General features: G+C 44.5%; 1 protein-coding gene across 1 annotated transcript; it reads left to right on the top strand.

Moving 5' to 3' along the window:
- Positions 5168-20230, top strand: ZIM2 (zinc finger imprinted 2). Its single transcript, XM_018063252.1, has 7 exons — positions 5168-5245; positions 7590-8058; positions 9784-9887; positions 10490-10537; positions 13546-13672; positions 13867-13959; positions 19281-20230. Exons 2-7 carry the CDS (start codon positions 7677-7679, stop codon positions 20228-20230), a joined length of 1704 nt encoding a protein of 567 aa, XP_017918741.1. The 5' UTR covers positions 5168-5245; positions 7590-7676.

The following is a 21556-nucleotide window of genomic DNA, read 5'->3' as shown; positions in this document are numbered from 1 at the left end:
CATCATGGGGGTCCCGGGTCTTTGATAGTGTCCCATCATGGGGGTCCCGGGTCTTTGATAGTGTCCCATCATGGGGGTCCCGGGTCTTTGTTAGTGTCCCATCATGCGGGTCCCGGGTCTTTGTTCCATCGTGTTCCATCATGCGGGCTGGGTTGATTTCATCATTTGCCACATGATGAATTCCATCTCCGGTGCCTCCATCTCCTCCCCAGAGGTCAGGGTGATGTTTATCGGCTGCTCAACATTCTCCATCACTCAGCTCACGGCCCTTCAGATGTGGTGTGTGTTTGTGTCTGTGCTCGGGCTCATAAATGTTCAAAGATATGCAGGAGATAGATCACACTGTACAAAAACACATTCTTCACATCGCTCTGGCCACTGTTTCTCAGCTGGGAGTGGTTGTCTGTCCCCAAAGGGCGCCTGGCAGCATTTTATCACAGTTTGAGGACAGGGGATTAGTGGGTAGAGGCGGAAGATGCTGCTTCCAACAGCCTGTGATGCACAGGATGGCCCCCAGTCATCCAGGCGCCAGTGAGCAACTCTCTGAGGTTAAGAAGCCCTGAACTAGGCTGAGTGGGATATGTTATAAAATTCACTTGAACATTCAGCTTTTCTATGGATTTGGGTATTTATTAGATCTTAGGGATACTAATTCTAAAGAGACAACATAGTAAGTTACATAAAGTGTGAAATATCCCCTACAATAAAAGCTGTACACAGTGCAGTGGGATATGAGGCAGTAAAAAGAATGGAATCATGCAATTTGCAGCAACATGGATGGACCTGGAGATCGTCATACTGAGCGAAGAAAATCAGACAGCGAAGGAGAAATATCATACGGCATCCCTCATATGTGGAACCTAAAATGAAAGGATATAAATTAAGTTACAACACAGAGAGACTCTCAGACTTAGAGAACAAGCTTATGGTTTGCTCTTGTGGATAAACTTATGGATAACCAACAAAGTCCTACTGTATAGCACAGGAAACTTTGCTCAGTGTTACGTGGAAGCCTGGATGGGAGGGGTATTTGAGGGAGAATCCCTTCACTGTTTACCTGAAACTATCACAACATTGTTAACTGGTTATAGCTCAATACAAAACAAAAAGGTTTTTTTTTTTTTTTAAGTTGTATAAAGATATGATGACTAAGTAAAGTATTTGCACCGGAGCAAGAACCGCAGGGGTAATATCATGTTCAAGGGGATGATTTTCCTTTTTTGTCTTAACAATATTTTCTTTCAGCAAATAAAAATCAAGAGTGAAATGTGCATAAATTGCTTTTAGGTGATTGCATATTGTGACATCTTAAATATGTATGAACATATATCCGTTTATCTATTCTTGCTGCTCTGATTTTAACATAAGGAGTTAGAAAACCATTTATGACAATGTAATCTCCTAGTTATGATCTCTTAAGAGGTGCTGCTAATATATCGAACATGAAGTTTTTAACTTTTTATTTTATACTGGAGTACAGCCAATTAACAATGCTGAGATAGTTTCAGGTGGACAGCAAAGGGACTCAGCCATAGATACACCTTTTTCCGTTCTCCCCCTCGAATCCAGGCTGCCACTTAACACTGAGCAGAGTTTCTCATGCTTACAGTAGGTCCTTGTTCATTCTCCATTTTAAATACAGCAGTGTGCACATGTCTGTCCCAAACTTCCTAACCATCCCTTCCCCCCATCCTTCCCCTCAGCAACCATAAGTTGAACATGCAGCTTTTTAATGCTGATTCTGTGTTGTGCCCCTGGCAGGCACCCTGGATAAGACCCCTACCATGAGAAAATATTTGTGAGTTACCTTCAGCCTAGAAAATAAGAAAAAGTGAGAAAAACAAGATCCAGAACAAAATACGAACTTCCAAGAAGTTGACGTGCACTTAAGACACATGTGTGACTTAGAAGTGGGAGTCTCCTGACCTCTGGATGTTTCATGTGGCTGCTGCTGCTGCTGCTAAGTCGCTTCAGTCATGTCCAACTCTGTGCGATCCCATAGACGGCAGCCCAGTAGGCTCCCCCGTCCCTGGGATTCTCTGGGCAGGAACATTGGAGTGAGTTGCCATTTCCTTCTCCAATGCATGAAAATGAAAAGTGAAAGGGAAGTCGCTCAGTCGTGTCTGACTCTTAGCGACCCCATGGACTGCAGCCCACCAGGCTCCTCCGTCCATAGGATTTTCCAGGCAAGAGTACTGGAGTGGGGTGCCATTGCTTTCTCCGGGGATTCAGGATACCTCACCCCAAAATATGGCACCTGGCATATTGAAGGTGAAGCAGTTTGAGAAAACAGCAGAGGCAGGAAGTTCACTATCACTTCGCCTTCCCCCTTCTTCCGTGAAATAAGTCATAATTCCCTTATAGGAGTGGTACCCGCCCCCCTCCCCCACCCCGCCATACCAGGAAGAAAAGAACATTCTTATCTCCAAAGGCTGAGGAACACTTCCAAGAAGAAAACTAACACACAGGCCTTGCTAAGTTTCTGCCAGCTTATTACACTTACCTCTTATTCCATAATCTATCATATTCTTCCACAACTGTCCACGCCTCATCAAACCTAGTTTGAAATACTCAAGTCTGTTTCTTTAGGTCTTCATTTCCTTAGGAAGGCTCCTGTGTCAGCTAAAACATATCAAAATAAGTTGTAAGCTTTTCTCCTGTTAATCTGTCTTTGTTGGTTAATTTTCAGACCTACCCAGCGACCCTCACCAGATGGAAGAAAAGATTTTCCACCTCTACCAATTTTAATCCTTACATTTAATAACTTGCTGTCCTTTCATTTTAGAAGGACAAAATGAGGCTCAGAGAGCTTAAATGACCTCCAAATTGTAGATTTTCAGATAAATCCCCCACACCAGGGGTTTGTGAGCAGCATGTGTATACCTAAAAAGTTATCACCAAATCTCAGGTTATAGGTTTTCTTTTATGTTCTCTTCCCGGAGTTTTCTAGTTTGGTTTTACATTTGGGTGTGTGATCCATTTTGAGTTAATTTTTGTCGCAGGTATAAGGTCAGTGACAAGAATATTAACCATTATGTCATCAATATCATAATCCACATCAGAATGCATAAAATAATTATGGCACGTTTCACTATACTTTCCCTACATATCTTGAGGCCCTGATAAAGGTTCTTTACATGAACACAAACGGCTCCTCAACACAGGAAAACATTCTACCTTGCTCATGAAATATTTCTCAACCCTCGTTTTGGAAAAACTGAAAAAGCATCCTATAACACTGAGAATGCAGGTTTGCTCACACAGGCTGGTAGGGGTCTGAGATGCAAGTGTCTATGGAAGGCAGCTTAGAAATCTCTATCCAAATGACACACACGTGTGCACCGTGGCTCAGCAATTCCACTCCAGGCGATTTATCTTCCCGGAAGGTTTACACATCAGCAGAACTGCTGAAGCTCAGTTTTCCACAGAATACTGGTAGCAAAGGGCTGAAAAGAACTCAACCACCCAGTAGTCAGGAACAGGTTAAATAAATCAAATCACAACAACAGTACAACAGAATTCAAACAGCCGTTCAAAAACAGTAGGCAAATTCTCTTTGTACTGATATAAAAAGCTCTCTGAGATAAGGAAAAAATTAAGGCATAGAACAATGTGTACAGTCTGCCACCTTCTGTATAAAAAAGGTAGGAAATGAGACTGAGTATTTTTGCACACACACAAATATATTTTTTATATTTGTACAAATATATAATCGTATATAATACGAATCTGTGTGTCATCATGATATATGTATTAGAGTCAGTCAGGCTTGTCTGACTCTCTGAGACCCCATGGACTCTACAGTCCATGAAATTCTCCAGGAAGAATACTGGGTAGCCATCAGCCAATACTGAATAGTAAGTGGGTAGCCGTTCCCTTCGGAGAAGGCGATGGCACCCCACTCCAGTACTCTTGCCTGGAAAACCCCATGGACGGAGGAGCTTGGTGGGCTGCAGTCCATGGGGTCGCGAAGAGTCGGACACGACTGAGCGACTTCCCTTTCACTTTTCACTTTCATGCATTGGAGAAGGAAATGGCAACCCACTCCGGTGCTCTTGCCTGGAGAATCCCAGGGACGGTGGAGCCTGGTGCGTTGCTGTCTATGCGGTCACACAGAGTCGGACACGACTGAAGTGACTTAGCAGCAGTAGCAGCCGTTCCCTTCTCCAGGGGATCTTCCCAACCCAGGGATCGAACCCAGGGCTCCCTCATTGCGGGCGGATTCTTTACCAGCTGAGCCACAAGGGAAGCCCAAGAATACTGGAGTGGGTAGCCTATCCCTTCTCCAGCGGCTCTTCCTGACCCAGGAGTCAGAACCAGCATCTCCTGCATTGCAGGCGGATTCTTCTACCAACTGAGCTTCCAGGGAAGCTTTAGTACTATCAAGGAAGTATTTATATGACTTAAGTATACATTTTAAGCTACAGTATATACCACATTATAGATTGTGTTATATCGTCACGTTTCTTATTTAGAAAATATATTTTCTATTTTAAAATATTTATATCTATTACAGATATATATGTGCCGAATGTGTAGTATATTTATTATATCAATAATAGTCACGTGTGTGTATAATGCACATATGTATATACAGATAGCTCTATTCATATATACACAAAGACACTGTGGAAGGACACCGAAAACATGTTCAAGCTTTCGTAATTATTCAATATAATTATTCATAAATATTCAAATAATTACACTGGTCACCTGAGTGTTACGTGGTTTATGGCATAAAAATTTGGTCGGTGGCACACTTTCACTTTTCACTTTTCTGCATTGGAGAAGGCAATGGCAACCCACTCCAGTGTTCTTGCCTGGAGACTCCCAGGGACGGGGGAGCCTGGTGGGCTGCCGTCTATGGGGTCGCGCAGAGTCGGACACGACTGAAGCGACTTAGCAGCAACAGCAGCAGCACACCCACAGTGAGAAGGCTTTTCACTGCATACTGTTTATTTGAAAAAATTTTAAACCACGTGCTAACTGCTGAAAAATGAGTAAAGCCCCTGAAGGAAGCAGGTCTCCGGCCCCGCCCGGCCCTCTCCGCGCAGCGCGGTCCTCGCGGGCCCCCCAGCGGAGCTAGCCGGAAGCGGCCCGCGTTTTCCGAGCGGCGCGCTGGCCGGCCCGCAGTGCGCACGCGCAGACCGTGTTGCGCATGCGTCGCGGGTTTGCGCGGCAAGTCTGAGCGGAGACGTTCGGTCAGGCGAAGAGGTTCGGTCAGGCGAGGGTGTCCGTCTGCGAGGTGAGCGCGCGGCGGCCCGGGTCCGGACGCGAGGGAGAGGACCTGGGGGCGAGGGGCCGGCTCGCGGGCAGGGAGGCGCGGGCGTCCCTGAGAGGACGCCGGGGCAGACGCGCCCCTTCGCGGGGAAGTCGATGGGAAGGGAGGCGCGAAGTAGCGGCCCTGAGGAGAAGGGGTGCGGGAGGCCGCGCGGGCGAAGTCGGCTCTGAGGAGGACGCGGCGGCCTCCCTGCTGCTCACACCCCGGCTTCCTGCCAATGCTTCCTCGGCCTGAAGGCCTTCCGTAAGGACGGGTCCGTCTGTCCTCGTCCTCCCGCTTCGAACACCTTCCTCCCCACACCCGGGACCCTGCAGACCCTCCCTTTTCAGGGCCCCTCCGCTCTCCGCTCCAAGAACTCGCTCCTTGGTCGGTGAGGACCCTCCCCCTCCTCCTCTCGGATCCCTGCCCTCCTCTTCGAGGTCCTCACGGGCCTTCCCCTTCAGAGACACCTGTTGGCCTCCTCAAGGACTCCTGCCCTAGAAAACTCTCCCCCTTGAGGACTCCTCCCTTCGCTTCCCGCCCGCCCCCCGTTTCGAAGATCCCCCCCGTTTTCCCCCCTCAGAGACCCCCTGCCTTCCCCTCAGGACACCCGCCTTCCCCCTTGAGGACCTCCACCCTCCCGTTCGAGGATGCCCCTCAGCCCTCTCTCTAGGACCCCACTCTCGCTCTCCCCGACCAGAACCACCCTTGTTCCCCTTTGAAGACCCCCGTTCCTCTCCAAACCCCCTGTCCATTTCCCCCAGCTTCCCCCACATTCAGACCCCCCCTTTTCTTTAGGCCCCCACCTCTCCCCTCAAGACAGTGCCCTCAGCCTTGTCCCTGCCTTTCTCCCTCCCCTCTGTCCTGCTCCTGCCTCTCTCCAGGCTCCCCTTTATCTACCTCAGGCGCTCCTTCGTTCAGCGTCCCCTTTACCTCCTGTCCCACCCTCATCTGTGTTTTCCCCCTGGCTCTGACCCACCTCTGCTCTCCCAGCCCTTACCTTCCCTCAGCCTTCCTGCTGTCCCCTATTTCTGCCTTGGCCCTGGTCCGTCCTTCCTGGGCCTCTTCCCTCATCCTTCCTCCTCCACCTCTCTCACCTCTCCTCTCTATATCCTTTCCCTCAGTCCTGCCCCCCTTCCTCTCCTTAGTTCTGCCTGTCCTTTCTGCTCCTCCTTTACCTCAGCCCCACCCCTTCTCTCTGGGTGCCAGCTACTCCCTGGATACCTCTCTTGGACCAGATTGGTTCTTCTTCTTTACTTTGCCCCGCTCCCCTCCTCTGCTCCAGCTCTGCATTCTGCCTGGCCTTGCTTTACTCTTTTCTCCATACCTCAGCACTTCTCTTTTGGTGGCTCCCTTCAGTCCCTGCTTCCTCCTGCCACAGCCTCTGCTCACCTGGAATCTCTTGGTCTTCACTCCCTTCTCCCAACACTCATGCCCTTTTCTCTGGAATTTCTTCCTTACTCTGAAATCATGGAACCTACCACCACTCATATGTTTTTTAGGGACTCTTTGGCTTTTTTTTCTTTTCCAAGTAACATTAGCTGCTTTTATCCTTACTTTTCCCTCTCTGGGCGAGGAGAAAGGATTGTGACTCTCTGCTCTAGCTTGGGACCTGGCTAGCCTAGGAAGGCAGGCTGCCAGGATTTCACAGTCATTTCTGCTACTCCTTTCCCAGAATTTTATGCTTCAGCCTGTAGAGATAGAAATTCAGTTCAGTGGGGGTATCATACATCCAAAAAAAGGAAGTAATAACAAATTTAAAATTGATGGTAGGCAGAAAAGTATTTAGAAAAAAATTAAAATCTTCTCATATGTTATCCCAGACTAACTTCTAGCTAAGAATTAACATGTTTAAATAAATAAGAAAATATATTTGAATATTTAACTGATCACTGCCTTTTTCTTACAGATTTGTATGATTTCTTTATATGTTTTGCATAGGAATCCAGCCCTTTGTAGGATGAATGTAATGATCTTTCCTCATTTTGTGTTAACTCATTTTTAAAATGATATTCTTATGTAGTTCATCAATTAGTTCAGTTGATTGTGGTTTGGGGTTCAAGTCTCTTTCCTTCAGTGCCATTACTGAGATTTTTCTAGCCTGTGTCTGTGGATCTTCCAGACCTGATATTGTGACTGAGGCAACAACCTGTCTGTAGATGTACAAATCTGTGTGAATATTCATTTAGGCATTTGTGTGAAATGAGCTAACTTCCTTTGATTCACATAACCTCTACTGTCCAGTTAAACTGTGTAAACCATTTGTGAGTCTCTCTGTGTAATTTCTGCAGATCCTAAGGTTTCCAACTCTTTTCTTCATCTGATACAGCTCAGCCCACCATCTTCCACAACAGTGTGCTTTGAAGCAGCCTGCCTTTTAGAGTATCTCCATCCTTTGAAGGGTCAAGCTGTAAAAATGTTCCACGTGAAAGAGGTTTTGGGTGATATCTCGAGGAATCCCCAGCTCGTTCATCTACGTGATCAAGAAGAAAATCCAGAAACCACCCCTGTAAGAAACCCAGAGGCTCCGAGAGTTTCTCATCAGGACTTTAGGTATTTGCAATCCCTGTCGGTGACAGGACCTCACCAAGCTGTGAAGCAGATCCAGGAGCTCTGCTGGCGATGGCTGCAGCCAGAGATGCACACCAAGGAGCAGATGATGGAGCAGCTGGTGCTGGAGCAGTTTCTGAGCACCTTGCCAGAGAAAGTTCAGATATGGGTGAGGTCAAAACAGCCCAAGAGCAGCAAGGAAGCAGGAGACCTGGTGGCAGACTTGATCCAAGCATGTGAGGAGGAAGGTGAGAGGAGGGACTTTTTGAACATTTGCTGTATGCCTGGCACGTAAGAGGGAGCTAAATAAAAACTTGTTAAATGAATGAATTTTATAATCTCCAGTCTAATCTACCTAATCTTATGTGAAATGAAAGAAACTTGAAGTTTGGCTTTTGCTTTTAATGCTATTTTCTGAGAGTATGCCTTCTCTCTGCTTTGTTCCCCGCCCTTCCACATTTCATTTTGAGCCTAAACTTTAGTGTCAACACAAAACAATACACAGTCAACAAAAAAAAAGATGGCATGCAATGTGGGAGATATGAGGCCTGAAATTTAAATTCTGTCAGAATTTGACGGTCTCTTAGAAACTCAGAGTTACTAGACTGGAACTAAGGGCGTTTCAATGATGATAGAAGAAAGCCATTTACTCCTAATAGCCCTTTGAATGATACTGATACTAAAAACAAAGCTGAATGAAATTGATACTAAAAACAAAGTATTGTTTATAAATAGACAAGCAGAGAAAGGCAAGGGAACAAGACTAGGATGTGGACCAGTGGGATGGGTTGATTACATTGAAAAATATAAACAGGTAAATTTGAAATAAACATGAGGGTCATGTATGGCTGAATGCTGATGTGTCAAGGATTATGATTAGTCCAATTCTGTGCGCCTGCATTCATTAAAAGAATTGTGAAGATGCTAATAGTAAACATATTGGACACTTAAAATGTACTACATTCTAAATATTTTATAATAGTGCCTTACTTCTCTTAGTAGTTCTTGAAATAGGTATTACCCTCCTTCCACAAATGAGAAGACAGGCACAGAGAGGTTGAATAACTTACCTGTGAAAGTGTTAGTCGTTCAGCTGTGTCTGACTTTTTGATCCCATAGCCTGCCAGGTTCCTCGCCAGTGGAGTTCTCCATGCAAAAAGACTGGAGTGGGTTGTCACTTCTTTTTCCAAGGGATTACGTCTGAGCCACCAGGGAAGCCCAACTTCTCTGTGGTCCACAATTACTAACAGTAATTGGCAGTCAGGATTCAGACCTGTGGCTGGCTCCAGTCTGTCCTCTTATTAATCATGGCTGTTATACTGCCTCCAGTGGACATAGGGCATATTGTCCCACAGAATTTTTAAACTTGGTCAAAGGCATAGCCTTTGATGGAGCTGGAATTCAAGGGAAGGGAAAGAGCTTGCTAGGGTATGAGAAAGAAACTATAGAATAGTGAAAGGTACTCTTGGAAGGAGACCACAAGCAAGAAAGGACTTCAGGTTTCGTAAGGGAAGGTGGTGGTTGTCTTCTAGATCCCTGAGTAAAAAAGATGTGATAAGAGTTGTCATTTTTTTTTTTTAATGCCTGCTTTGTGCTTCACATATGTAATGTTTAATCCTTACAGGAGCCCATAAAATTAGAGATATTATCGTAATTTCCATGTTACAATTGAGAAACTGAGGTTCCCTGGTGACTAAATGGACAATGAAGCTAGGACCATTGATACCAATAAAGAGGGAACTTCTGCTTTATTTGGAAGGCACTGAAAATCAATGGAAGCGTTTAGAGGTGGGAGATAACCAAACCTCTTTTCTGGCATTGCCACACTGAGCTGAGAAATGGTTTTTTTTGGTCTTTCTCTTGTCATAGGAAGTGCTGCTTCCGCCCATGGCAGGTGAGGGGTTGGCAGGCTACTCTCTCTTTGGGTGCTACCAGAATGGACTCAACGCTGTGGTCATTCCTTTCCCTTCTAGGTTTCTCTGCTTGGAACTCTGTTCTTGCAGAAAATAGAAACACCAATGAACACCAAAAGGAGGACACAAAGATGTCTGACAGTAAACCATTTGTTAGATCTCAGGTGAGTCAGGTTTTCTTCTGACTTAGTTCTCCAGTATGAGGAGCTCCCCTTTCTGATTTCTAGACCTCCCCTATCTAATTAAACTTCCTCATTTCCTTAAAGTCTTTATACAAACTTTACCTAACTGAGCCTTTCCCTGGTTTCTGTATCAGAATTTTCTTCTGACTCTTTGTATTTGCTTTCCTGCTTTTTCTCACACTTATTGCCACCCCTACATACCATATCTTTAATGTTTTCTCTCTTTTCTTATCTCAGGAATTAATTTTTCATTGTTTATTATTCCATTTTATCTCCACTTTTGACTTAATCAAAGCAACCCTCATGTGATTTGTACTATTATTATGCTCCTTTTTATATATGAAATAACTGTTGTGAATTTTTAAAAATTTGCTCCTTAATGTTCTTGTTAAATCATGTTTTAAAACCTAGAAGAAGCTAACCTGTTGTGCTTCCTTTAGAAAAAAATTCATGGGTGGGGGAAGGCGTTTGACAGTTAGGAAAACTAAATGTTTAAAAATGCTCCTTGAGGGAGAGATAAGGGGAAAAGGGTTGAGAAACGTTCTAGATGATCTGTTGCTGAGAATAGCCCTCTGTCCCTACAGTGTTCATGTCAAGGATCCCAAGAGAAGATGCCCACAGAGACTACTGAGGTAATATAAAGGAGTTTGTAAGTGGATGGATTTTGACAAACTGGGGGGGCACCTGCCCCATCTAAGGGGCAGCTATGACTCAGCTTCAGCTAATGGTGCCATGTGAGAATGTGGACCCAGATCTCTAGATCTTCTGATTTTTTAAAGAGAAGTCAAAAAATCCAGCTAATATGAATTATACCAATATTTTGGTGTTGGCAAATTTTGAAAAAAGAAAACACATGGGAGCCAAATAAACTCATCTATAGAAGCTGGGTAGTCAGTACATGCTCTCTAGTTCATTGATCTGCATAATATTTCCATGAAAACAGAACAGATGTATATTAGTGAAATGAGTATCATAGTCTTATGTAGTCTTCCAATACTTGCTTTTTACATTCATCCTTCTGTTACCAAGGATGTTGCATGTAATTGTAATTAATTAGTTTGTATTACTGCATTATTATTCCATGGTGTGATTATATGTGTGTTAGTCACTCAGTGATCATGGCATCTAGTCCCATCACTTCATGGCAAACAGATGTGGAAACAGTGGCTGACTTTATTTTTGAGGGCTCCAAAATCACTGGAGATGGTGACTGCAGCCATGAAATTAAAAGACGCTTACTCCTTGGAATAAAACCCAAATAAATTAATTTTAAAAAAAAGAAATAAAGTTTTCACCAGCCCACCCTGTTTACCTGTTGTTCAAGTTCAACTGACTGCAAAACCAACCCCCACTATTGTTCCTTCTCTAAGGAAAATCTAGTCAAACCACCATCTGCTGGGTTTGGGTAAACTCCGGGAGCTGGTGATGGACAGGGAGGCCTGGCATGCTGCGGTTCACGGAGTGGCAAAGAGTCGGACGTGACTGAGTGACTGAACTGAACACTCAGTTGTGTCTGACTCTTTACAACTGCAGGGACTGTAACCTGCCAGTCTCCTGTCCATGGAATTCTCCAGGCAAGAATACTAGAGTGGGTTACCATTCCTTTCTCCAGGGGATCTTCTCGACTCAGGGATTGAACCTGGGTCTCTTGCATTGCAGGCAGATTCTTAACCATCTGAGCCACTGGGGAGCCCCAATATCATAATACATTTATTTCTTCCATAAATTAATGTTTGGGTCTTTCTTAGATTTTGGAGGTTATAAGACAGTACACATGAGCAGCTATACCTAGGAATAGGTATATTTCTGGACCCAAAGTGATGTACCAATTTACATTTCCCTGGTGGCTCAGATGTAAAGCATCTGCCTGCAATGTGGGAGAACTTGGTTCAATCCCTGAATCGAGAAGATCCCCTGGAGAACGAAATGGCAACCCTCTCCAGTACTCTTGTTTGGAAAACTCCATGGATGGAGGAGCCTAGTAGGCTGCAGTCCACAGGATCGCAAAGAGTCGCACGCAACTGAGCGACTTCACTCACCATCCTTTAAGAGGCCTCAAAAGTCTGCATTCTAACATTTTCCTTGGTGGCTCAGTCAGTAAAGAATCTGCCTGCAGTGCAGGAGATGGAGGTTCAATCCTTGGTCAGAAAGATCCCCTGGAAAAGAAATGGGAACCCGCTCTCTAGTATTCTTGCCTTGGAAATCCCATGGACAGAAGAGCTTGCCTCAAAGAGTCAGCCGTGACTGAGCAACTACACCACCACCATCAAGAGTCCACACTCTAGACAGTATTTGGTATTGTCAGACTTCTTAATTTTTGTTAGTTGAACGGGTATAAAGTCACACTTTGTCATTTTGAAATGCATTTTCTTGTTATAATAAGATTGGCTATCTCTTCATATTTTTGAGCTGTTTGTGTTTTATGGATGAGTCACTGAGGCTTAACCTATCTGCACTCACAGAACTTATAAAAGAGAACCAGAGCTTAAACCCAATTGTCTCTTTTTCCTGCGACTGAGGTATACCGCTCAGCTTTTATTTTCATTTTTCTCTCTTTATAAAGGAACTTAAAAGGATCTTTCTCCTCCAACACAAATCTCTAAAAATTAGCAGTGGGAGCTATCTCAGGAATGTTCCCACTTCTCTCAGACTTCAAGACCAAAGAAAGATATACTTCTTTTTTTTCTTTCTTTTTTATGTTTTAAATTATGAAAGTATGGTAACACAGTTACAGGAGTCTTGGAGAGTCCAAAACAAAGTTACATATAGCTCCACTATGTGGTGGTTGGTGGTTTAGTCGCTAAGTCGTGTCCAATTCTTGTGACCTCATGGACTATTGCCTGCCAGGATACTCTGTCCATGGGATTCTCCAGGCAAGAATACTGGAGTAGGTTGCCATTTCCATCTCCAGGGGTCTTCCCAATCCAAGAATCAAACCCAAGTCGCCTGCATTGCAGGCAGATTCTTTACCAACTGAGCTATGAGGGAAGTTCCACTATAAATTACAATTATTTTTAAGTAGATAAATTAAGATTTTTAGTTGGACTTTCAATGTCAAACTCAAAATTAATAGAATGAATAAAAGTAGAAGGATATAGTAGATCTGAAAAGCACTATGAACCAGTTCAACAGAATTCAGATTTATGTAGTTTTCACAGAACAAGAGAATCCAAATTCTATTCAAGTTCCCATAGACTATAAACTAGGACACACTAGAACATGTCCAGGGACATAAAACAAAGTGCAAAAATTTCATGGTCTGAAGGTATTGAAAACATAGAGGCTGTTCTCTTATCACTGTGGAATTATGTTAGAAATTAATACCAAAAGATATTAGAAAATAACCCACATATTTTCAAGTGCAGTGTGACATTTCCCAAGAGAGATCTTTGACTTAGCCATTGAAAGCCTCTATAAAGTTAAAAGACTGAAAAAAGCAGAGGGTGATTGCAGAGAAGAAAGCATTTTAATGAGAAAGACTTAAAGGAAAGATACACATCTAAGTCCCTAAAACCTTTGGATTAGAGTCTTTCTGCTTGTCTGAATGTCTGCTTCATGGTCAGTCCCCTCTTACCAGGCACCTTTCCCCTCTGGGATAATTCTGGATTTCAATCATTTAGGAGTATGTCTGGCATTTCAGGAGTTGGTGACTTTTGAGGATGTGGCTGTGGACTTCAGTCCAGAGGAATTACCCTACCTCAGTGCTTCTCAGAGGAACCTTTACCGGGAGGTGATGCTGGAAAATTACAGGAACCTGGTCTCCCTCGGTAAGCTGTGATGACCAGAATTGTTTCCGGACATTGGCATATGTCCCTAGAGGCAAAATCTTTGGAAACAGGCTTTATATTTCTTGTGTGTAAAATTGCACTTTCCCTATTATCTCAGAGTCTTTAGAAACCAGGCTGGGAGTTCTGAGGCTACAGGACAGAACCCCCAAGTTACAAGTCTCCTTCTTCAACAGGGTACCAGTTCCCTAAACCTGACCTTATCTCACAGCTGGAAGAGGAGGAGTCACATGCTAGGGAGGAAGATGGGAGTACAGTGACACGTCAAGGTGAGCAGTGAGACCGGAATCTTGGGGAGACAACCCTGCTCAGTGAGCAGGGGCTGGGAGCAGGTCCTCAAAGCCCATTCAGCTTAGGGAGAAGGCTGGTAGGTGCTTTCACGTCAGGGGCTCATGTGGCCTCACCGCATCATTCTCACTCAGTACTTCTTTTATCTCCTCTCCAAAGCTCATCTCTTCTCTCCTGCTCAGCTTCAGGGAGGCCAGTCTCCCTATCCTCTAGTGTTCAAGCCCCTGCATTCATTTTTGCCTTTCCCCTGACAGCTAGAAATCAGAGGTCTTTCCTCTCTCACTGAGACAAGTGAAAACCTTGGTGTGATACCACTGCTTTTTCCAGCCACACTCAGGGAGTTGAATTTATAAAGCACAAACTTTTGATCAGGTTCTTACTACTCTGAAAAGAAAATGCAAACTTCTAGCAAAACATTTAAATCCGTCCCAGTCTGGCCTAAAAGTCACATCCACCTTCATCTCTCATCAGTTCAGTTCAGTCGCTCAGTCGTGTCCAACTCTTTGCGACCCCATGAATCGCAGCACGCCAGGCCTCCCTATTCATCACCATCTCCAGGAGTTCACTCAGACTCACGTCCATCGAGTCCATGATGCCATCCAGCCATCTTATCCTCGGTCGTCCCCTTCTCCTCCTGCCCCCAATCCCTCCCAGCATCAGAGTCTTTTCCAATGAATCAACTCTTTGCATGAGGTGGCCAAAGTACTAGAGTTTCAGCTTCAGCATCATTCCTTCCAAAGAAATCCCAGGGCTGATCTCCGTCAGAATGGACTGGTTGGATCTCCTTGCAGTCCAAGGGACTCTCAAGAGTCTTCTCCAACACCACAGTTCAAAAGCATCAATTCTTCGGCGCTCAGCCTTCTTCACAGTCCAACTCTCACATCCATACATGACCACTGGAGAAACCATAGCCTTGACTAGACGGACCTTTGTTGGCAAAGTAATGTCTCTGCTTTTCAATATGCTATCTAGGGTGGTTGTAACTTTTCTTCCAAGGAGTAAGTGTCTTTTAATTTCATGGCTGCAGTCACCATCTGCAGTGATTTTGGAGCCCCCCCAAAATAAAGTCTGACACTGTTTCCACTGTTTTCCCATCTATTTCCCATAAAGTGATGGGACCGGATTCCATAATCTTTGTTTTCTGAATGTTGAGCTTTAAGCCAACTTTTTCACTCTCTACTTTCACTTTCATTAAGAGGCTTTTTAGTTCCTCCTCACTCTGCCATAAGGGTGGTGTCATCTGGATATCTGAGGTTATTGCTATCTCTCCCAGCAATCTGGATTCCAGCTTGTACTTCTTCCAGCCCAGCGATTCTCATGATGTACTCTGCATGAAGGTGAAGGTGAAATCGCTCAGTTGTATCCAGCTCTTTGCGACCCTGTGGACTGTAACCTACTAGGCTCCTCTGTCCCTGGGATTCTCCAGGCAAGAATACTGGAGTGGATTGCCATTTCCTTCTCCAGGGGATCTTCCCGACCCAGGGATCAAACCTGGGTCTCCCACATTGAAGGCAGACGCTTTAACCTAAGCAGGGTGACAATATATAGCCTTGATGTACTCCTTTTCCTATTTGGAACCAGTCTGTTGTTCCATGTCCAGTTCTAACTGTTGCTTCCTGACCTTCATATAGTTGCTCAAGAGGCAGATCCGGTGGTCTGGTATTCCCATCTCTTTCAGAATTTTCCACAGTTTATTGTGATCCACACAGTCAAAGGCTTTGGCATAGTCAATAAAGCAGAAATATATGTTTTTCTGGAACTCTCTTTTTCGATGATCCAGCGGATGTTGTCAATTTGATCTCTGGTTCCTCTGGCTTCTCTAAAACCAGCTTGAACATCAGGAAGTTCATGGTTCATGTATTGCTGAAGTCTGGCTTGGAGAATTTTGAGCATTACTTTACTAGCATGTGAGATGAGTGCAGTTGTGCAGTAGTTTGGGGATTCTTTGGCATTGCCTTTCTTTGGGATTGGAATGAAAAGTGACCTTTTCCAGTGCTGTGGCCACTGCTGAGTTTTCCAAATTTGCTGGCATATTAGTGCAACACTTTCACAGCATCATCTTTCAGGATTTGAAATAGCTCAACTGGAATTCCATCACTTCCACTAGCTTTGTTCATAGTGATGCTTTCTAAGGCCCACTTGACTGCACATTCCAGGATGTCTGGCTCTAGGTGAGTGATCACACCATCGTGATTACCTTGGCCGTGAAGATCTTTTTTGTACAGTTCTTCTCTGTATTCTTGCCACCTCTTCTTAATATCTTCTGCTTCTGTTAGGTCCATACCATTTCTGTCCTTTATCAAGCCCATCTTTGCATGAAATGTTCCCTTAGTATCTAAATTTTCTTGAAGAGATCTCTAGTCTTTCCCATTCTGTTGTTTTCCCCTGTTTATTTGCACTGATTGCTGAGGAAGGCTTTTTTTTATCTCTTCTTGCTATTCTTTGGAACTGTGCATTCAGATGCTTATATCTTTCCTTCTCTCCTTTGCTTTTTGCTTCTCTTCTTTTCGCAGCTATTTGTAAGGCCTCTCCAGACAGCCATTTTGCTTTTTTGCATTTCTTTTCCATGGGGATGGTCTTGATCCCTGTCTGCTGTATAATGTCAAGAACCTCTGTCCATAGTTCATCAGGCACTCTGTCTATCAGATCTAGTCCCTTAAATCTATTTCTCACTTCCACTGTATAATCATAAGGGATTTGATTGATGTCATACCTGAAAGGTCTAGTGGTTTTCCCTATTTTCTTCAATTGAAGTCTGAATTTGGCAATAAGGAGTTCATGATCTGAGCCACAGTCAGCTCCCAGTCATGTTTTTGCTGACTGTATAGAGCTTCTCCATCTTTGGTTATAAAGAATATAATCAGTCTGATTTCGGTGTTGACCATCTGGTGATGTCCATGTGTAGAGTCTTTTCTTATGTTGTTGGAAGAGGGTGTTTGCTATGACCAGTGTGTTTTCTTGGCAAGACTCTATTAGCGTTTGCCCTGCTTCATTCCTCATTCCAAGGCCAAATTTCCCTGTTACCCCAGGCGTTTCTTGACTTCCTACTCTTGCATTCCAGTGCCCTATAATGAAAGGGACATCTTTTTGGGGTGTTAGTTCTAAAAGGTCTTGTAGGTCTTCATAGAACCATTCAGCTTCAGCTTCTTCAGTGTTACTGGTTGAGGCATAAACTTGGATTACTGTGATATTGAATGGTTTGCCTTGGAAACGAACAGAGATAATTCTGTCATTTTTGAGATTGCATCCAAGTACTGCATTTCGGACTCTTGTTGACTATGATGGCTACTCCATTTCTAAGGGATTCCTGCCCAGTAGTAGATATAATAGTCATCTGAATTAAATTCACCCATTCCGGTCCATTTTAGTTCGCTGATTCCTAGAATGTCGACGTTCACCCTTGCCATCTCTTGTTTGACCACTTCCAATTTGCCTTGATTCATGGACCTGACATTCCAGGTTCCTATGCAGTATTGCTCTTTACAGCATTGGACCTTGCTTCTATCACCAGTCACATCCACAGCTGGGTATTGTTTTTACTTTGGCTCTATCCCTTCATTCTTTCTGGAGTTATTTCTCCACTCATCTCCAGTAGCATATTGGGCACCTAATGACCTGGGGAGTTCCTCTTTCAGTATCCTATCATTTTGCCTTTTCATACTATTCATCGGGTTCTCAAGGCAAGAATACTGAAGTGGTTTGCCGTTCCTTTCTCCAGTGGGCCACATTCTGTCAGGCCTCTCCACCATGACCCGCCCATCTTGGGTTGCCCCGCGGGCATGGCTCAGTATCATTGAGTTAGACAAGGCTGTGGTTCCAGTGTGATTAGATTGACTAGTTTTCTGTGAGTATGGTTTCAGTGTGTCTGCCCTCTGATGCCCTCTTGCAACACCTACCATCTTACTTGGGTTTCTCTTACCTTGGACGTGGGGTTATCTCTTCACGGCTGCTTCAGCTAAGCGCAGCCACTGCTCCTTACCTTGGACGAGGGGTATCTCCTCACCGCCGTCCCTCCTGACCTTGAACGTGGAGTAGTTCCTCTCGGTCCTCCTGTGCCCGCGCAGCCACCGCTCCTTACCTTGGACGAGGGGTATCTCCTCCCGCCACCCCTCCTGACCTTGAATGTGGAGTAGCTCCTCTAGGCCCTCCTGCGCCCGCGCAGCCACTGCTCCTCGGGCTTCCCTTGTGGCTCAGCTGGTAAAGAATCTGCCTGCAGTGCAGGAGACCTGGGTTCGATCCCTGGGTTGGGAAGATCCGCTGGAGAAGGGACAGGCTACCCACTCCAGTATTTTGGCCTGGAGAATTCCATGGACTGTACAGTTCATGGGATCATAAAGAATCAGACACGACTGAGCGACTTTCATCTCTCATAGATACTCCTAATATAACCCTGTATTGCTGCTCCCCAGGACTCTGTACTTTTCATAGTTCAGTGTCTGCTCAGAATAAGCTTGCCACCCACTTCACTGCTTGCTGAGCCCTAATGCCTTCCCCTCCCTGATCTTTTTCTGTTCCCAAAAGAAATTAATTCCCCAAACTCCTTTTGTACATTTATAGCCTGATTAGAGTCTTTATACTGACTTATGAACATCCATTTGGATAACGCTTTGCTCAAAATTGACGTTTAATAAATGTTAAGTTGAATGGGTAAAACGAGAGATTGACAGGCAAGAAAAGAGTTGGAATTGTCTTGCTTTATTCTGAGTGAGAGATTGTTGACCGGTGTACTCCAGTGTTTCTTCAGTAGTCCTACAGAATTATGATTATAGGGATTCTTAAAAAAAAAATAAGTGTTCCCTAACAAGATCAGTTAGAGAAATGCTACCTCTTATATCTCTCCTCTTTGAGTTCTAAGACGCTGGTTAAGAGATCTGAAGAGTCTTACATGAGTGAAGGCTGACTTGTATCATACGGTATCGCCCAGATTGACCTGACAATAGAATCCCTTTATGGCCACAGTTACATTAGTTCCTCCAAACAGCAGTGATGTACCAAGCATGGTCTGGAAGTTGCAGCCAAGCCCCAGTCCCACCTCTTTCTCTGGTGTCCTTCTCATTCTCCTGTCGGTGTCTCTGGCATCTTCGTCAGTGTTCATTCCTCCTAGATGGTCTCTTCTGCCTCACCCTCACCTGTCCTTGCTCACTCTCTTCTCCATCCTTCTCCCACTCTCTCCTTAGGTTCCCAGAAAACTCAAACCTCTATACTAACTATTCTGTAATTTTTGGTCTCTCTCTTCCGTTTCTGCTATAATGATGTTTCTCTCTGAGTAAAAATAGTAGAGGACCTTTTACATTCCTTTTAGATTGGGAGGAACAATCAGAATCCAGTGATCTAACTCCAGAGCAAAGCCTGCCTGTAGAAAAATCATCCTCGGGGGCAGGAATAGAGGATTTGGAGGCAGGTGACTCCTGGTGTACCCACACAAGAGAGTCTGCTGATGATCCTCTGGAGTCGCAACAGGTCAAGCCGGCGGAAGTTTTGAGGCCCACAGAAATGAGTGACCCCAAGACCGTTACTCAGGAAGGAAGCCACGAGGGTGATCAACTAGAGAAAAGCTCGGAACTTAACAAACCATCGGAGAGTCTTCCTGGAAAGGATCCTCAGGAGCGTACTACTCCTGGAGTCTGCACCAGGTCCCAGCTGGCCCACAGCTTGTTTTTCCTCCAAGAGAACAAGCGCTACAGATGTGAATTTTGCGAAAGAAATTTTAGTACCCGACCAGGCCGGGAGAAACACCAGCAGATCCATACCGGGAAGAAGCCCTTTGTATGTAAACAGTGTGGGGAAGCCTTCTACCTCATGCCACACCTCACCAGACATCAGAAGACTCACTCAGATGGGAAGTCCTTGACCCAGCGTGCAGATGTCTACGGCCGCATGAGAATTCAGAGTCAAGAGTGCCACGAGTGTTTCCAATGCGGCAAAGCTTTTATCCAGGCTGCGCATCTTTTCCAGCATCTCAAAGCCCACGGAGCAGCAATAACCCTGCCGCTTGAGTTGCCCCGAAACAAGATGTATTTGATTCGATATAAGCGACAGCACGACTACGTTGGAGAAAGAGCCTGTCAGTGTTGCGACTGTGGCAGAAGGTTCCGTCAGAGCTCACACCTCATCCAGCACTACAGGACTCACGCTCAGGAGAGGCCTTACCAGTGCCAGCTGTGTGGGAAGTGCTTCAGCCATCCATCCTGCCTCACTCAGCATTACCAGCTCCATTCCCAAGAGAAGCCCCTTGAGTGCCGTCACTGTTGAAAAGCCTCCCGTCAGAGCATTCTCAACATCGTAGGCTTTCTCCTCGAGAGAGACCCTTTCGAGTGCTCTGAATGTAAGAGGGTCTTCCACCAGCCCACCCACCTCATTAACAACTTGAAAATGTGTCATGGTGTAGTCAGAAAACAGCAAGAGGTTGCAAGGGGATAGAACAGTCTTTTTGCAGATGGACAGCACGTGTGTCAGTCACTGAAGCAGAAAACATTACAGAGTATTTTTGTTGCATGGGAAAGAAGCCGATAGATTTTGGCCTTTTCTGGTGGTGTCTATAGAATGGAGAACCTCGATTTTGACATCCCGACAAAAAATTTGTGACTGGCAGGTGGGCTCCAGACAGGAACTCTGTTGCCTGAGTTTTTACAGGAGTGTTGACATACAGTATCTTTACCACATTGGATATATCAGCAGAGGGCATCGTAAAAAGGTCTTTGAAGTGTACCTATAGTGATCAGTCCACGAAGCTGAAGTAATTGGTAATGTGTTTACATAGTAGTTCATAATTTTGAAAACATTGCCATATGTATTATTTGATCTTTCAAGGAATGCTGCACTGCACCTAGTTTGATGACATTTATTTCATATTTGCAGATAGAGCAAACTTTGAAACTCCAAGTTGTCATTTGATTTGACCTGGGTTTTAAGTGATGAACCCCAGCTTGGTTTGGTTCAATTATTTGGTTGTTGAGAGTCCATGAGATACTTATTTTAAATCTTGATGCTCAACCCAGGTTTGTTTTATTCCTGTCACATGGTCTCTGAAGAAAAGTAATAGCTGTACTGACTGAAGCCTTCTTCCTTTTTTAGTAATTTCAGTGTTATTTCATGTTAAATCAGATGGGGACACTTGTAGTATAGGGGATCAAAAAGATTTTTAAAGTGAAGTTCTGATAACCATTTCTCTTACAATTAGGATTAGATAAATTTTAGGGACACTGATCAGGGAAGTATCTTGCTAAACACTTTCTTATAATTGGTCTTGTAGATTGTAAATCTGCTACTGATCAAATAGAAGTTTTTCTAATTTTATATTTGAGGGTTTGGGGTTTTGTATTTTTGGAAAAGGAAGGAGTATTTGAAAGCTGTTTCTGTTCTTGGACTCTGGCATCGTCAGCACAGCCAGCTTCACCTAAAGTCTTATTTCTACTCTGGGCATACTTCACTCAAAAGTATTAGCCACGGGTTGCACTAAAAATCCCTTTCATATCATACTGTTCTAATGTAAAGGTTTTGCATCACCGACTTGAATGATGGTCAGATGCAAAGACACGGGAACCAGGTGGACCTGGTGTCTCAGAATCTGACTTCTTG

This window comes from Capra hircus, chromosome 18 (assembly GCF_001704415.2).
Source record: "Capra hircus breed San Clemente chromosome 18, ASM170441v1, whole genome shotgun sequence".
Classification (NCBI taxonomy): domain Eukaryota; kingdom Metazoa; phylum Chordata; class Mammalia; order Artiodactyla; family Bovidae; genus Capra; species Capra hircus.
This window is presented reverse-complemented; position numbering and strand designations above follow the sequence as displayed.

What these genes read in the sequence shown, in the direction of transcription:
- ZIM2 (XM_018063252.1), top strand. Translation starts at nt 7,677, where the DNA reads ATGTTCCACGTGAAAGAGGTTTTGGGTGATATCTCGAGGAATCCCCAG. An exon ending in TGCCCACAGAGACTACTGAG is followed by an intron (nt 10,538 to 13,545) that starts GTAATATAAAGG and finishes CTGGCATTTCAG; the next exon opens with GAGTTGGTGACTTTTGAGGA. An exon ending in GAGTACAGTGACACGTCAAG is followed by an intron (nt 13,960 to 19,280) that starts GTGAGCAGTGAG and finishes CATTCCTTTTAG; the next exon opens with ATTGGGAGGAACAATCAGAA.